This window comes from Plasmodium yoelii (assembly GCF_900002385.2).
Source record: "Plasmodium yoelii strain 17X genome assembly, chromosome: 12".
Lineage (NCBI taxonomy): Eukaryota > Apicomplexa > Aconoidasida > Haemosporida > Plasmodiidae > Plasmodium > Plasmodium yoelii.
This window is the reverse complement of record NC_036184.2, coordinates 412,527-428,144: the sequence shown is the minus strand read 5'-3', so window position 1 is coordinate 428,144 and position 15,618 is coordinate 412,527. Positions and strand designations below refer to the sequence as shown.

At 21.4% G+C, this 15,618-nt stretch overlaps 3 protein-coding genes across 3 annotated transcripts; 2 read left to right on the top strand and 1 right to left on the bottom strand.

Moving 5' to 3' along the window:
• Positions 1-477: 477 nt before the first annotated feature.
• Positions 478-2,091, bottom strand: PY17X_1209300 (eukaryotic translation initiation factor 3 subunit D, putative; the record flags this gene model as incomplete). Its single annotated transcript, XM_719442.1, has 1 exon — positions 478-2,091. The coding sequence occupies one exon, from the start codon at positions 2,089-2,091 to the stop codon at positions 478-480; it is 1,614 nt and encodes a 537-aa protein (XP_724535.1).
• Positions 2,092-4,287: 2,196 nt separating this feature from the next.
• PY17X_1209200 (conserved Plasmodium protein, unknown function) lies at positions 4,288-6,825 on the top strand (the record flags this gene model as incomplete). The annotated part of the gene is made up of 1 exon (XM_722914.1): positions 4,288-6,825. The coding sequence occupies one exon, from the start codon at positions 4,288-4,290 to the stop codon at positions 6,823-6,825; it is 2,538 nt and encodes an 845-aa protein (XP_728007.1).
• Positions 6,826-10,952: 4,127 nt separating this feature from the next.
• Positions 10,953-15,161, top strand: PY17X_1209100 (AP2 domain transcription factor AP2-I, putative; the record flags this gene model as incomplete). Its single annotated transcript, XM_721505.2, has 1 exon — positions 10,953-15,161. The coding sequence occupies one exon, from the start codon at positions 10,953-10,955 to the stop codon at positions 15,159-15,161; it is 4,209 nt and encodes a 1,402-aa protein (XP_726598.2).
• Positions 15,162-15,618: the final 457 nt, after the last annotated feature.

Genomic DNA, 15,618 nt, shown 5'->3' with positions numbered 1-15,618 from the left:
CTTATATGCATACATGTATATTTTCAAAATAAGCCACTCTTCATACATATGCACATTTGTATACATAACATAAAAAAAGGAATTGCGAAACAAAGTGGAAATAACACAAATTCGTAACCCCTTGAGCATTTTTGTCGAACTATATATTTTCCGCATATTCATGTGTAAATAAGGTATTTGCACACATGTATATTTGTAATTTATGCATAGTAATAAAATTAAAATAAGATATGTGTGTAATAAATAAGGATATAGGGAATTATCGAAAATTGTTAAGAATGGTAAAAGAAAAAAATAAGAAATAAGAATGGGAAAAAAATAGGGATAAAGAAAAAAAAAAAAAAAAAAAAATGGGAATAAAATATCAAGGTAAAATACATTTCATTATAGTAAGTTTCATGTACTTATAAACTAACAAATTGTATATAAATTTTATATATGAGTTTTCTATACCCATTTTTATTTTTCAAAACATATTTAATCATCTTCATGTGTACAATATAAACGTAATAAAGATTTTAGTGGGTCTTTGAGAATAACATATTTACCATCTGATCTGTCTGAAATGTTATCAACAATAAATTTGAGTATACCCCATATATTTTCATATTTTAATCCAATTTGTGTTGACAAATCTTTTGTTTTATGAGATTGAATAGATAATATATTATGATTTTCATAATCATTAGCATTTTTTCTGGATATAAAACCTAATTTAATATCATCACAACCACTTAACAAAGCTTGACATATAAATTTATGAAGCTTATATGTATTATTACGTATTTCATTAGCTAATAAAGCACCTTTTTGATTTTCTATTTGAGATCTCCAATTTTTATGACTTTTAATATCATACTCATTTAATGAACAAATATAAACATATGCATTATTTGATCCTTTTATTTTTGAATGTATTTCTCCTCTTGTGATAATTGTACAATTAGTTTTAGATGATCCATGAATTAATGGAGGGAGATTAATTTTTCTATATCTATAAAGAATGTTAGAATTATTATTACATTGTTTTGAATTAAATGATGTATTATCATATTGTTCAGCTATTTGATTATTTAATTGAACATGATTTTTAAATCGTTCATTAATTTTGACTGCTTCTAAACCTAAGGCTTGTAATGAATTTATTTTATTTTCACTATCTTGAGTTGGTGCATCTAATGAATTTTCATTTACTGTTAATAAATCAATAATAGAATCATCATCTTTATCTATAATAATTCTATTTCCTTTTTTTTTAATTATTAAATGCCAAGAATATTTAGAATGCACACATGACATAAGACATGATAATATTTGATCAGTAGAAACAATAATTAATCCAGTTGAATTATTTTCTTTAGCTTTTTTTTCTTCATTATCTAAAATTTCCATCAATGTTTGATCATCACTAGCTTTACAAACTAATACATTTGCATCTTTATTTAAATGAGCAAGAAAAGGTGGATTTTTAACATTAATATTTTCAAATCTTTTATCATAATATAATACTTTTCCTCGGAAAAATATATCTTCAATTTTTAAATGATCAATTTTAATTAATTTTTTAGGTAATTCATTAAACATAATTTCACAATCTACTGTCCATGAAGGAGTTGGTTCGTTACTCCATTCTGTAAATATTCTATGGCGAGCATTTAATCTAGCAGTTTTAGCTTGTTGTAACATTTTTTGTTTTTTTTGTTCAGCTGTTTTAATTCTACTACTATATAAATTATCTTCTTCTTGTTGTTTTTGAGTAAATGCTTGGGTTGTTTGTTTATTTATTATTTTCTTTTTATTAAATAAAGTACCTTTAGGTTTTTGTCCTGTTCTTAAATCAACAGTTTGAAATTGTAATTCTTCTTCAAATGCATTATCACCATCTCCTGAATTTTTATTTATATCTTTTATATTCTTTTGATAGCTAGTGGTTGTAAAATCGCATATTTTCCCGATCTTTTCAAATTTCATAGAGGGTTCAAATTGATATTTTTTTATATCTTCCATGCAGGAATTTACCAACTCCTCATTTTTTATGTCAGGTCCCCATGTTCTGTTGTTTACTACACCAAATAATTTAAACGTTGACATTTTGTGTATATATATTTGAAATTGGGATAAATCACTATATTTAATTAGATTAGTTATGTATATTTTGACTATATTTTTATTAATAATAAATATTTTAACTTATTTTTTAAGAAATTTAAAAGGAAATAAATAATAAAATGGAGGGAATTTTCCGATTTTTGTGATAATCAATATATTTTGTAAAATATACCAAATTTAAAAAAAATTCACTTAACTCGATAAATAAATATACATATGTATATATTATACTGTGTAATTTTTCTATACTATTTCTTAATATATATCAAATTTCGACATTCATTAAAATTCCATATATTAAATTTTAAAAGCCAACAGCTTTTTCGAGCATTAAATTTCTATAACAATGTATACTTATACCTTTAAAGAATAATTTAAATAAATATAAAAAATAATATATGTATAATACAAAATACATAAAAAAAAAAAAAAGGGAAAAAATGAAAATTTAATATTTTTTTTGCTAAAATGGGAAAAAAATATATTTAGTGCATATCATATGTAAGCTTATAATGTTGTAGTTGAAATTTCGAAAAAATTCATATTTAGTATATAAAATATGTATTCACATGTATATATATATATATGGTAACTATATATGGCATGCCATAGTAATATTATTTTTTTCCCAATCCACTCGTTATATACAAAAATAAGGCATAATTAAATATAGTAGGTATGTTAATTTTAGGCTTTGGGTAATTTAACATACTTACATATATATAATATTAGTAGTACTGGTAAATATTATTTTTATAATATATTTTTTCATATTATTGTTGCTTATTTTATTATTATTTATTTTTAAAATTGACCAATTTCCGAAGATATGATATTTGCTAAACTATATAATTTTTAAGGTTATGAACTTATATGCATATTTGTTTCCTCTTATAATATTTTTATAATTTTTTTTTTTTTTATATCTCACCCCTTTCTATATATTAGAACAATACTAAAACAGGGATATACAAATTTGTTTATAATATAATAGATATAAAAATGGAATAAATATGGTATAAATATGGTATATATTATTTTATTTATTCTATAATAGGAAAAACTATATACTTTCTCTTTTTTTTTCAAATATTTTATTTATTTGGGATTTTTTGTGTGTGATAAAACAATATGATATTATTCACTTAACATAGGATTAATATATTTTTAGTTTATTTGTTTGGTGTTTTTTTTACACATTTTTTAAATATATATACTCAAATATGTCAAATTATGGATATAGAAATTTTATTCAAAAGATGAAATATATATTTTTTTTTTCCACAATACTTTTTTTTTTTTTGGACAAAGTTTACATTGTTGATTTTCCATTTAATTTGGCAAAGCATATTTTAAGAATAAAATAAAAAAAAAGAAAAAATATATCATTATATTATTTCATATAGTTCTTCCTTTTTGTTAAAAAAAAAGAGATACAACGACCAAAGTAGAAAATGTTATAAATTAAAAAATAACATACAACATATCACCAAAATATATTAATTTTATTATTTTGTAAATAGGTGTAGCGTTCTTTTTTTTTTTTTTTTATACATATTTTTTAATATGTTATGAATTAAATTTGCAGCCAACTTAGTGTAAGCAAAAGTCTTATTTACTAAGTTAGCATTATTTTATTTGTAATTTTGTTTTAACTTTTTTGCTTATTTTGTTCGATTTTTTGTTTTTTTTTTCATAATTTTCTTCAATAAGAAAATACAAACAAAATTTGGCAAGCATATGAAAATCAAATTATATTAAATTATGATATTATGAAATATAATAATAAAAGAATTATTCTGTTATAAAATCATGTATTTTCGCGAAGACATGTTTTAAATCATATAACTCTGGAAAAAAAAAAAATATAATAAGAATGCAAATTCAAATATGACAAAAAATAAAGTAAAATGTTTTACCAAATAAGTAATATAATTGGTTAAATATATGTTATACATACATGTGCTTATATTAAGGTGTTGTATTATAAAGAGATATTTTTGTAGGAATATGCATTTTTTTGAAATAAGTTTGAATATATCTTGAAATGTGTATACATATATATGTGTGTATATATTTTAGCAATCTTGCAGTAAATATATGCACACAGACATACACTTACAATTCAACTTTCTATAAAAAACAAATAAAAATATATACAAAGGGAAAGATAATATAATGACATATTTACGAAATATCTTACGATACAAAAATGTTTTGAAGAATTATGAGAATACTTGGATTGGACAAAATTATAACAAGACTAATTTCAAATTTAAACAATTATATTTTAAAATAGATAAAAAAATTATACATAATGATAAAAAAATTAACGATATTAATAATGAAATTGAAAAAAATATAAAAAAGAAAAAAGAAAATACAACCTCTTACACATATGCATATTTAAAAAGAATGATTTTTGTAACATTCTTATTTTATGGTACATATGAAAGTATAAATTTAGTTAAAAATATAAAAAACTATATAGAAGAAGATCAAAAATTAAATAGTATTATACATGTAAAAATAAACTTAGCAAAAATAAGATTTGAAAGATTTACATGCCAATTAAATGATAATGTGTTTAAATATATAAAACAAAATGTAAATTTAAATATTATTTTAAACTATATTAGTGAATTCATTTCTTATTTATTAAATTATACTTATTTGTTTATTCAGGTTGCTATAAAAAGTTTCACAAATTTCACAAATTTCGCAAACTTCGCAAACTTCGCAAACTTCGCAAATTCGACACTATGGATAAATAAGTTGCTAGGAATAAACGAAGCTAAAATCGATACAGTAAAAAAAGAGAAAAATGAAAAAGAATGCATCAAGAATGAACAAGATGGAAATATAAATTGTGATGAAAAAAATGAAGATTTACATAAAGACAATATATATAACGATATAGAAGATATAATCCATGCTTTTAAAAAATTAAAAAATTTCGAAAATTATGAAAATAATAATAACCTTAAAATAGACGAATCTGATCAAATTAACTTAAGAGATGTTGAATGTTTACAAGACAAAAATAATTTTTATTTTAACACCAAAATAAAACAAGATGAAAAAGAATATTCTATTAAAAATTTGTATGAAAAAACTAAACATCTGGACAATTATGAAGATAACACAGAAGAACCCAAAACAACATCATCTATAATGGAAACAAATTTGTCAACACAAACAGACAACATAGAGAAAAACATGATAAAACTTAAAGAATGTATGAAATTAAATGAAATTGAAAATATTAAAAAAGAAGAATATATGGAAGAAAAACAAAATGATATTGTAAATGAAGAATCCAATATTAAGGATAGCAAAGACAATCTTCATGTAATTATTAAAAGTGATGAAAATATTGTATCCAAGGAAGATGTACAATTAGGTAAAAATATGAACAATGAAAATAAGAGACATAAAGAAGACGAAAAACAAATATATATAGACAAAATCGAAAAAATAAATATTTTGCCAAAGAACACATCAGATAAATCTATAGTAATTCCTGAGAAAAAAACAAAAACTATTGAACTTGAAAAAGAAAATAAAACTTATAATGTTGACGAAATGGATAACACAATTAATAATAAAAAAGGAGATATAATAAATAATGATAAATATATAAAAAAAATATTAGAAAAAGAGTTAACAAATTTTAAAGCAGATATAAATAGCTTAAGCAAAACAGATTTACAAAATAAAATAGTTGACATGTATGTAAATGAACTAGTTACAGAAAGATATAAAGATATATTATTGGAAGAAGAAAAGGAAATATTAAAAAAAATATTAACAGTTAAATATAATGATATTTTTTTAAAAAAAAAAAAAAAAGTAGAAAAAGTCTTAAAAAAATCAATGTTAAAAATATTAAAAGAAGAAGAAAAAATATTAAGAGAAAATTATGAAAAAAAAAAAGAAAGCTTTGAAAATAATATAATTGATCAAACTAAAAAAGAAATAGATATAGAGAAAAATAAAATGAAAAATGAATTAAAAGAAATTGAAGAAAATTATTTAAAAAAAATAAATACCTATGCATATCATATAAATATAATAAAGGAAAATATAGAAAATGATCAAATTAGACAAAAAAAATTACAGTATATAAATGATATACAACATCAATTGGTTTATTTACAAAATTGTATAATTCATGATTTATCAATAGAATCAATTTTAAAAGATTTAAAAAAAAATTTAAAAAAAGACACATTTTTAGAAAAAACCCTTAAAGAATTACCAGATAATTTTTTTACATGTACATATAAAATAACTAATAATAATCAAGAACAAATTAAAAATAAATTTTATTATTTATATAAATTGAGTGTAAAGGAAGCTTTTTATCAACATTCAAATAATTATTTATATAAAATATTAAGTAATTTATTTTCTTATTTTTATATTAATTATGATACAACCTCTAATATAATATTGAATCGAACTCTAAAAAATAATTCGATTTTAAAAGAAAATTTACTAAATTTATCTTATGCATTCAATAATATAAAACAAAATAAATTTATAGATTCTTTGCAATATATAGAAGGGTTGACTGGTGGGTGTAAACAAATATTTGAATCATTTAATGAAGATATAAAAAATGTTATTTTGTTTAAATTTTATCTCAGAATGGCTGTATCGAGATTAACATTATTGAGCAAACTTATGAGAACATATTCTGAGGAAAACTAATTAAGTTCATAAATATTATTTATAAGTCATTTTTTATTTTATTATATTTGTAGTTATACTCTTAGTTTTTTTTCAATTTACAATAATGTTAGTTTCTTTGAAAAGTGGAACTTAAAATTCCAGCTTGTTTATTATTATGTTTTTTATAAAAACAATTTCTCAAGAATTGCGACAAAATTTTTCACAAAAATTGTGTCTAACCTGAGTTGTCACTTTTGAATTGTCACTTTTGAATTATCACTTTTGATTTATCACTTTTGATTTATCACTTTTGAATTGTCACTTTTGAGTTTCCACTTTTGAGTTTCCACTTTTGAGTTGTTACATTTAGACACGTTTGAAAAAAAACAAAAATCGATTATTTTGCTAAACATTAGACAGTTTTTATTTTCCCCCTATCTTTGTAAACGTATAGTATATACCGTATAAAAATAATGTGGACAAAATGTATATATTTTTTCACATATTTTTTCACATATTTTTTCATATATTTTTTCATATGGTATTTTTTTTTAAAACTCATGTCAAACAAATATGTAAACACATAATATTTTATGTCAGATCTAAATTTGGTTGTGGGACATATATAATTAGTATATAAAGTAAAAAAAATAAAGATAAGAAAACAAAGAAAATATAAAAATAATTATATAGAATATACTAGATAGTGTTATATGCACTACTATTTTTATGTCATCTCAAAGTTTTATATTTGAACGATTTAAAAAAAAAATAAATCATTATATATATTAAGTTCCACATATTAATTTATAGTAATAAGTAGTAAGTAGCGAGTTGTTATATATATAATTGTTGGTGTCACATTTTATATATTATGTGATATTTATTTATCTAAATTTTGAATTATTCTTTATTAGTTTAAATATGCACATAATTTATTATATAGGTTTTATTTTGTATGGCATTATAACTATAGATCAAAATGAGACAAAACTTGAAGGAAAAAATGAATAGAATTAAAATATTTCCAATAACATCTCAATATATTCATTTATATATATGAAAATAAAGTTAACAAGATGATAAAATTTAAAAATAAAATAGAGTGTAGATATTTTGTTTCTTAAAAATATAAAATATAATTTACAACTTATTATAAAAAATGAAACCTGAATGTTATAATGGAGAAAATATATGTAAAAATAAATTAACAGATTTAACGAAAAAAATATAGAAAATAAAAATTTATAATTTAATCATAAAAAGTAAGAAATATTAAAATAATTTATTAGCCTTATTTTGTCATATAATATATACATAATAATAACAGTTTATTTTCTCACACTTATTGAAAATGTAAAATATGTTGAAAAGATAGATTAAAAAAATATCTTAATTTTTTCTAGCCTATAATATTCAATGGGATATTTTTCCCATTTTTATTTTTATTTTTAATTTTAAGAGAAAAAAAATAATTTATGTTTATAACTTGATGTTTCTTAGAATAATAATTTAACCTACATATACATGCTAACAATTTTTTTTTTAATAATATTTTCCATTAAATATATTTTTTTAATTTAGATTTTATGCTAAATATATTCTAATTATATTTTTATTTTGCAATTATATATATATGGATATAGAAAAGGAATTTTTTAAGAAAAGCTACAAATATTTTAAATGCGCATGAAGGCATATAAAAATTCCTGCATGCTTAGAATAATCTCATGCATATGCCCATTTATTTTGTATAAAAAAAAAAAATATAAATATAATATATATATATAATATATACATACTCAATTGCATATACATATTATATATATGGATATCTATCGTATATAAAATGTATATTAAATCTGGTTTCATGCGATAAAATAAAAAAATAAATATATAGCTTATTTATAAAATAATAAAAATTAGAATGGAAAAATATATATAATATAATATATTGATGGTTCTTAATATATTAAATTAAAAGAGACGATGATGTTATAAAATAAAATATCACAAGTAGATTATTTGTAAATGTTTTTTAAATTTATAAAAAAAAAAAAAAATTAATTTTTTTTATAAGTTCCAATAAAAAAAATCCTTATAAAACTTTATGCTTGTATTAACATAAATAATTGATTGTGCATTTTCCATGAAGAGAAATCGTATATTTTTATGCAGTTATAATTCATAAATGTATTTAAAGTAAATATATATATATGCTTACTATATATTATTATGTGAATAAATTTATAGCAATGAAATAAATTACATACATATAATATTTGACATATATGTTTTAACCATTTTCTGTGGAAAAATTTGCTTGTGAGTGCATTCATGAAAAAAAACCCACAAAAGTGCATATATTAAGCTTGAAACAATATATGGTATGTTTACATATATATATACATACATTACATAAATATTATGGACATTTTATATATATACTATTATTATATATATGCAAAAAAAGGCAGAATATATTTTAAGATATATTATAAGCATAAAAACTTCACCAATTTTTTTGAAAATAGTATTTATATATAAATCCTACTAAATATATATTTAAAAAAAAACATAAAAAAAATATTAAAATGAATATAATAATGTCATATAAAAGAATTTTTTTTCTATGTTTTATGATTTTAAATTGAAATTTTTTTTTTTTTGATTTCCGTAAATTTGCTTATGCACATTAAATATAAATATAACTTAAAACATAAAAAAAGAAAACAAAGTGCTCAAAAAAAATTATATATAAATATACATTAATATATAATTTTAGAATTGAAACGAGAAAATTAGATGAAAAAAAAAAGAATAATTTAACAAAAGGATAGCACAAAAGGTTATATAAATAAACTTAAAAAAAAGAATAAAAGCGTAAAAAAGGATAATAAGCCAAGAGCATATATTACAGAATTAAGAATATTTACTTTTTTCTTAGTTTTTTTTTGAATTTTGAATATATATGCATACACATTTAACTTGTATATGTTATATATATATATATATATATGTATATATATATATAATATATATAATATATATTGTATATATTGTATATATTGTAATATATATAATATATACATACATGTGCTTATACATACTTATATATCTATTCGTTTTATAACACTATTTACACATACATGTGCTAATTAAAAATACATTAAATTTTTTTGCAATTAAAGAACAAATTTAATTTATATATGTATATATTGCACATATATGATAGCACAATAAATAGTCATATATATTTGTTAATATAAGTGCATGTCATTTTTAATAGATATACATGCGTGCATGTATACAATTATTTATTTACTTGTATATTTTATTTATACATTTCCACGTGATATATATGAAAATGGGTGATTGCACTAAAGACTGAATGATATTATATATATATATGTTTATAAAACAAAAACAAAAAAAAAAAAAATAACAATAGCAATACATAACTTTTTAACGAGAAAAAATGAGCCACACTTATATTGTTAATTTGATGAACTATATATAGAACCATATGCATTTTTTTTTTTTTTTTTTTTTGTATATTTTGCAATTTTATAATTTTTATGTATCAATGACACATATATCTCTATATAGATAGAGAGTATATATTTTATGTATATTTTGTATGTACTTAAATTATTATTAAAAAAATGCAGGAGCTTTAACATGGCTTAATTATTAGCATAAATATATTAATGTGATTCCATTATTATATATGTATTAATGGGCTATTAGGAAACAACTATAAATGCTCTTAATTTCAATATATGATAGCTTCACAATATAAGAAGATGCTTGTATATGTTTGAAGAAAGTTAAGGCATATATAATATGTAAAATATATGATAAAAAAATAATAAAAACAAAGAATACATACATATATATATATATACGTATAAGTGTATTCGACATGTTTATATATAAGGGAGATATCATTTAATTATTAGACAAAAATACAACTATATATGTATAATGTATAAATGAAGGTATAATTTAATGCAAATATATCCTTATTTATACATGCATATATACTATTACATTATTTAATGTGAATTTCTATACGTGCATCAAAAAGTGCACAAATAGGTCGATTTATGTAGCCATAAAGATATTTAGAAATATATGTAATTAATGAATTTTTTTTTTGAAATATGGAAACGCTAGTTAATGAGCATAATATTAATACAAAAAACGAAGATGGTAATGAAAATAGTGAAAAATTAGCAGAAAATTTAAATAATGTTAAAGGAGGTGGAAATGAAGTAGCATATGAAAAAAAAGATGAAATATATATGAATTATATTGAACAAGATAAATTAGATGTACCATCATTAGTAGAAATATGTAAACAACAATTAATAGTTATCTTAAAGGATATGTGTACTGATTCAAATAATTCTGATGAAAAAATATCATTTTTATATCATTTAAATAGATTAAAAAATGCATTAACAGTTGTAGATTTACATAATTATATAGCCGTGTTTGGCCCATGTTTAAGTTATAATAAATTACCATCTACTTGGAATATTTCTGTTTGTGATTATTTAAAACAACAATTAAATATTCTGCGAGCAGCAGATTCACAACAAAATTCAAATAGTTATATGAACTATTATGATTTACATAATGAATATGAAGAAGCAATAATAAATAAAAAACTAAACTACGTTAACAATTCGAATTTCGATACTAATAATAACAATAATAATAATAACAAATATGGGAATGGACCAAATGACACTAATGTAAATAATAATTTTAATTTAGCAAATGTAGTAGGGTCATCAAAAGATAATGCAAATTTAAGTATTAATGGTAAAGTTATAAATCAAAATAATTTCCAAAATAGTGGAGGAAATATGAATAACTATTGTGATAAAAATGAAAATATGGTAGACGATTATTATGATTGTCTTATGCGAACAAAATTACCAAATGAATCAGTTAATAATTTAAAATATATGATGAATAATAAACAAGATAATTCTAATAATGCAGATGTCGATAATGTTTTATCTTATTTAAAAAAGTATGAACAAAAATCAAATAAAAATAGTACTAATAAAAATGATGATACTTCAAAATATAATAATAATAATAATAAAGAATCTGATTACGATTATCAAGAAGAATATTTAAAAGATAAAATGTTATATGATTCAGATATGGATGAAAATAATATTATGGATCAAAATTTTATGGACGGTACATATAATAATGGTGGTAATGGAAGAGGAACTCAAGATTATGATAATAATGGAAATAATTTAATCGGAATGAATAGTAATGGTACTAATATAAATAATAAAAATTATAATATAAAACTTGAAAAAATAAAAAAAAATGATACAATGAATAGTTGGAATAAACCTAATACTGAAGGTCATCCTGAATATTTGCCAAGAATTCCAGGTGTTCGATTTAATCCTAAAAAACAACAATGGCTAGCTGCTTGGAATGATAATACAAGAGAAATAAGAAAATATTTTTCAGTTAAACAATATGGTTTTGAACAAGCCAGAATATTAGCTGTTAAAGCTCGACAAGAAGCAGAAAAAGCTGGCGCCAGATGTAAACCAATGTTTCATGTACATGGTAGAAAAGCAATGGATGGAATATCAAATGAATTAATAAAAGTTAGTCTTATAAATACTCAAATGAGTAGTAATGAAATGGATCCAAATTATAATAACGGTGCACCTAATGGAAGTAATAATGCACTCATGGGAAATAATTGTAATATGATTATGACAAATGGTAATAATCTCGGAGCACTTCAAAATGGTATGAATAATATGGGAGGTGGAAATATGAATACAATTAATGGCATGTCTAACATTGGTGGAATGAATACCCTAAATGGGATAAATCAATTAAATGGCATGAACAATATGGGAAATATGAATGGTGAAAATAATAATGCAATGTTAGGAATGACATTAGTTACTGCACCCAATGATATATTAACCAAAAAAGATTTATTAAAAAGTGAAACAAATAAAGGAATCAAAAGAGGTCGAGGTCGACCACCAAAAAGGAAACTAAGCGAAGACTCACATCTATCATTAGATGAAATCGAACAAAGTATACGAAGAGGATATATTGCTAGTAATAATAATGGGGGAATTAATGATAATGGAGAATTGTTAGAATGTATGGATCCATATGATAAAGATTGTACTAGACCTATGAAAGGGGTTTCATATAATGATAGAAAAGGTTCATGGCTAGCTTATTGGTCAATTGGCAAAAATTTCCAAATGCGACGGTTTCCAATTAAAAAGCTAGGTTTTGAAAAAGCTAAAGAATTAGCTATACAATGTAGATTGGAAGCTGAACAAGCTGGTGCAACAACAACTGAAAATAGAAATAAAAGAGGAAGAAATTTATTAAATAATAATTTAAACAATAATATAGATTCAATGTTAGATAATAATTCAATGTTAGAACATGATGATAACATGAATGATAATACTAATGGTGCCAATAAAGGGATGAATAGAAATATGTTATTACCACATATGCATAATTTTAATAATGGTCAAGGTTTAGGAAGTAATGTAACTAATTCTGGAGCAAATCCTTATCAACATCATGGAATGCTTGGGGCTATAGGAGGGGGTGTACATAATAAAATTCCACATAGTGATGGGCAAGATAGTGAAAATGATTTCTCTCCTACAAAAAGAACTAGAGCTCCAAGAGGCCGACGTATGGAAAGTTTAACGGCAAGAGCTAATGCATTAACACCTGTTGAAGGAGTGAGATTTGATCCATACTCATATTCATGGTTTGCTAAATATTTAGAAAATGAGAATTCAAAAGAACCCAAAATTTCAAAATATTTATTAAAAAAATGGGGATTCAATAAAGCACATAGTTTAGCTGTACATACAGTTAAATGTGCATATAAAGCTGTTCCTTTTACGGATGAAGAATTATTAAATATATTTAATATTGATGCAAAAAATATGATGAATAATGGAAATAATCAAAATAGTATGATAAATATAAATTTTAAGGATAATTTTGGTAACGGTGCTGTTGAAAATAATGCACCAAATTTTGCTTCAAATAATTTTGGAAATAATAATATGATGAATAATATGGTAATGATAAACGGGGCAGTTGGTAATAATCCAAACATGGATATGAATATGCATGGAGGTAATTCTGGAAATATTTCTAATATAGGCAATATATCAAATCCAATTAATAATAATTTTCCAGGAAATATCGGTGCATTTAAAAATTACACTACCCCGGGTGTTGGAAATAATGGTATGGTTGTAGTACCGCCAGGTATGAATAACCTTGCTGAATTAAATGCAATAAATGGATTAGACCCGAATGGAGTTATTAATGCACCCAATGATAATAAAATAATGGATCCATCAAATATAAATGCAAAAGATGCTAATTTAGAAAATGATAATACCGGAATGGATGGGAGGAATCTTGGAAATACAATGAATAATAATATAAATCAAGTTAACAAAATTAATAGTTATAATTTTAATAATTTACATACAGGAGGAGTAGGAAATATTATTCCAAATAATAATAATGTTAATACACACAATGATAATATAAATAATTATGTACAAAATATAGATGGACATAATATATCTGGAGATAAAATGAATCCATTAACCAATTTTTTGATTGAAGATAATAAAAATAGTTTAGAGCATGTAGGAATAAATCATGTTGCAAATAATAACAATAATAATTATAATTCTGGAAATGTAATAAATTCTGAATTTTTAGATTCTATAAATAGAAACAATAATTCCAATACAAATAATAATTACATGACTCCTAATGATGGCATTCGAAATAACAAAGATGCAAACAATGAAAAAGATAAAATAAATAACAATTTAAATAATGGAATAAATTATGTTCCAAATAATAATAATAATTCTGTATATGGTCAAATGGATAATGAACTAGCTAGCCATAATATTAATACAATATCTTCAAACAATATGGCAAATGATATAAACAGAAATATGTTAAATCAAACATATGGTATCCAAAATAATAGTAATAATAATCATGGAAATATAAATTCAGATATGATAAATAATTTAATGGATCATATAAATGACAATAATACAAATATTACTGAATTACAAACACGAACTAATAATATAATTAGAGATCGAACTAATATTCCTAATAATAATGATATGGGAAATAATATACAAGGTGAAAATAATAATACAAATAATTCATATGACCAAAATGGAGGTAATAATTTTAATACCTATGGAAATGAAGATGGTAATGGAAATATAAATGATTCATCTATTTATTATATGAATTCAAAATCAGAAATAAAAACAGAGTAGTTAGTGATATCAAAAATTTAAGTTAGTGGGGATGTCTTACGTGTACATAATAGCACATGAATAATATTTTTATTTATATGTATTTGTCGCATGGGATGATAGAAATATTTATTTGAATTATTTTATGAAAGTGTGTAATGGATATAAATTGAATGTGTCAATGGCAAATATTGTAATTTTATTTTGTCATAAATTATTTAAATACATGAAGTATTAAATTATTTGGAAAGAATAAACCTTAATAAATTAGCAAAAATATTTTGAACACAAAATAAAAATATTGTATCATACATAGTATGTACATATTTTTTCATTATGGGTTTATTATTATGCATTTTTTTTTTCGCTTTTGATTTTTTTTTTTTTTTTCTTCAATTTTTGTCTTGTTAATAATTTAATTTTTTTTATTTTTTTTTGAATAATTTAATCAAATAATATTAATATGTTTTTATTTATT